The sequence below is a fragment of the Habropoda laboriosa genome, unplaced genomic scaffold, assembly GCF_001263275.1.
Source record: "Habropoda laboriosa isolate 0110345459 unplaced genomic scaffold, ASM126327v1 scaffold1329, whole genome shotgun sequence".
Lineage (NCBI taxonomy): Eukaryota > Metazoa > Arthropoda > Insecta > Hymenoptera > Apidae > Habropoda > Habropoda laboriosa.
In genome coordinates, this window is record NW_017101431.1 from 281,677 (window position 1) to 285,150 (window position 3,474).

Consider the following 3,474-nt stretch of genomic DNA (forward strand, 5'->3'; position numbering starts at 1 on the left):
ATCATATTATAATAATATGTACAAATATTATTGTGCAATGTTCTATGTTCTATATTCTATATTCAATGGAATATGTATAAGTATTATTGTGAACAACAGTAAAAACTTCTCAGATAGTACACAAATGTCTTGTGAATGTCTTAAAAACGTCGAGTAAAAGTCTAAAGATGTCCAAATGTCCTCTGAACGACGTCAAGCGTTAGAAATCAAGATGTCTTTGAAACATGACATTGCGAAGCGCTATGCCCTGGCTTTAGAAATGTCTTAAAGACGTAATTTTTATACATTGTTAGGACGTACAGATTCGTACGTCTTTAAAGCGTCCAGATCAGGTCATAAAACGTTCAGACCAAAAATGGACTTCTCTAAGACGAGTGATATCTGGGTTACTCGTGGTGCAAAATTACTTATTCAACACAATAATACATTAGTTCAAGAAATTCAACTATCTACTTTAAAAATTTTATTTGTTCCAAATACCAAGAGTACCGCATATATCAAAATCGATATGTCGTTTCTGCAAAGTTTTTATTTTCCTTAACTAAAGTCACTTTATTATTAAAATTAAAAACCTTTGTACAAAGGCAGTTACATAATATTCTTTCTAAATTGTAGAAATATGATTTTCTTTTAAGTGTGCCCTTTCTGAAATTTAACTACAAATTCTTTTCATATTTATTACAAAAATTTGGGTATTTTGGTAATTTTGAAATACATTCAATTTCCAAATATAGTTTTATGGTTTTCTTAACTCCACCAAAAGCTAACTGAGAAACTTGGCGTCAAAGAAGTTACATGATGCCACCATTTTGGAGGAATATACAGCATTTCTCCTGGTTTTAAATAACCCATCAAACCTTTTGCTTTACTAAAATTAGGCCATTTTTCATAGTTCGGATTCATTGGATCAACTTGTGCAGTATTATTAAGCAATCTTGTATCATATGGGTACAAATTAAATGAATCATTTGGGTTATATAAAATAACTCTTTTGTATCCAAACACCTAAAATAGTAAAAGACAATAATACAACATAATAAATTTCATGTAAAACATGCACAATATTTACTAAAGTATAAATCAGAAATGTCTATTAGAAAGCAAATCCATTTAACATATAAGTGTTCCTTACTAATATCAAATAATAAACAGTAAATTAGAATCACTAAAAATTAATATGTTATTATAGGACAAATTGTAAAACAGAAATTAATTTCCATACTTGACATAAAAGATTATTTTTGGGATCAAAATGCAGAGGTGAAATAGTCCCACTAGGTCCAAACCAAACGTTTATATCTGGTTGTTCCACATCATCATTGTCTGTAAAGTTGCAATATTCTGGAACTGTAAAATCGTCTTTCAGTTCAGGAATCTGTAATTATTATTATCCACTTAGTGATTAAATATTTGATAGTATTGATAACTGATAGTACTATTGTTTTAATAACTATTATATAAGATAAAACGTAAAACCTGATCAAAAAGCTGATGCTGAGCTAAATAACCAATTTGATCATTTTTTGTTAAGACATATTTTTGTAAAAACTCTGAAAAAGTGAGAAGCTGTTGTGTCCAATCTTCATCAGTGTAACGTGACCCAATTTCAATAGGTACAGTTCGATTTCCTGCCACTTTGATTAAGTAATTTAAATTTTTCCAGTGATTCAAAGCTTTCCAATGGTCAATACAACCTAGAATTATAAATACATTAGACATACAGAATACCCTCAAACATAAGAACACTAACTTGGCACCAGATAAAGAATGCAATTCCAAGACAAAAAAGTTTCAATATGCTTGTAAATGCTTCCTTAAAAAGTTATACTTAAAAAAATTTTTCACAACATACTTCTCAAATATTACCTTATTTGTCATCAGACACAAACATGTTGAACTGTCTAAAATTTACTTAATCTATCTAACACATGTACATTTTTCAATGACCTCTGGATTTTTATATTTGAAGAACATTAAAAAATAGATAAATATAATGTAAAAATGTAGAATGTTGAACAACAGCTTAATTTTATCTCATACATTTTTTTCTATCTCTAACTGTTTTAAAGATATAGCTCCATCCAGTTGTATAGGACACTCTGTATATCACATTGCTTTTTTCATCCTAATTTGTGATGCTATTAAATTCTATACTAAATAATATAATAATTTGAAAGAGTACACTTTCTAGATACATTAGATGGAAAAGTAATGTTACCTTTTAATATTGCTGGTACTTTTGGCATAAATATTTGTTTGTAAAATAACTCCATTGAGGGTTCAACATACTGAACAATTTCAACAAATCCAGGCAATACAGAATCATCCAAATTTTTATAATCAACAACCAATTCTTCTAAATCCTGTATTTTCAATGATTTGACTAAAATAACAATCAAAAAGTAATAAAAATATAATAAAATCATAAATTTTACTTAAATATATATTGCAATACTTACTAGTACAATTATTTAGTTCTGAAGCAATTTTTGGTAACAAATAAGATACATTAGGAAGTGGTGCTCCTAACAAAATACCTTTATCTATCTGTTGAATAATACTTTTTAACGAAGTTATGTTCTTTGTGCATTCCTTGGTATTGTTGTTGTATTGAAACTCCAACAGTACTGCCTATAATTGTATGATATGATTTACTTAAAGTTATACAATAAAAAGCATGTACATATATAAATATATAATATACAATGTATTCAATAAATTCAGCAATATATTATAATACCTTTAAAATAGTACAAAATGAGTAGCAATATCGATACTCTATCAAAACAAATCGCCAGTAACCTGAATTTAATATTTCCCATGTTTTATCTAAGCAAGCTTCAACTAATAATAATGAATCTTCTATCCATATTATTGGTGGGACCCTTCCATAAAAAAAATTACAATTAAGTTGCTAATAATGAACACGTGTACCATAACTTCATATCATATAAGATAATAATGTCGGTATAAATATATAAAAGCAATCACCAAAAACAAAGCATTTAAATGCATTTTTCGTAATTAAAGGAAACAATAAATATAGATAAATATGTGTACAAAAGACTCCTAATTTTTCTTAATCATTGTTTTCTCTTTATGACTGTTAAATGTAAATTGGATAATTCCAAGCTCTACTAAAGAAAAATCTAATAACAAATACTTTCTTCAAAAATGAAGCTTTAATGAGAAAATACTATTTTACGGTTTCAATTTATTTCTTTACATAAAATTCTTAATTTTTCAGATGTATTTTTAGTTATGGGATATTTTACATATACTTATATGTAAAATCGTTTGTATAGTTAGATTGTTTAATTTAGGTTCTGTAACTTTTATTATCTCTACATATAAAAACCTCCCTTTTTGAATATAATATAGAAAAACATAATAATAATTTAAAAAATTGCTTAAAAAAATAATGGAAATTGCTTGTATATTACAGTTTTATGTGAATGAAATTTAAAGTGTGGT

At 26.8% G+C, this 3,474-nt stretch overlaps 1 protein-coding gene across 1 annotated transcript in view; it reads right to left on the reverse strand.

Moving 5' to 3' along the window:
• Positions 1-714: 714 nt before the first annotated feature.
• Positions 715-3,474, reverse strand: part of LOC108578129 (lysine-specific demethylase 8-like) — a 3,245-nt gene continuing 485 nt past the window's right edge. The window contains exons 2-7 of the mRNA XM_017941394.1: positions 2,741-2,904; positions 2,460-2,631; positions 2,219-2,383; positions 1,477-1,694; positions 1,223-1,375; positions 715-1,005 (exon numbers count right to left, since the gene is read on the reverse strand). Of these exons, the coding sequence (XP_017796883.1) occupies positions 748-1,005; positions 1,223-1,375; positions 1,477-1,694; positions 2,219-2,383; positions 2,460-2,631; positions 2,741-2,904 (1,130 nt within the window). The 3' untranslated portion in view covers positions 715-747. The remainder of the gene's footprint in view (positions 1,006-1,222; positions 1,376-1,476; positions 1,695-2,218; positions 2,384-2,459; positions 2,632-2,740; positions 2,905-3,474) is intronic.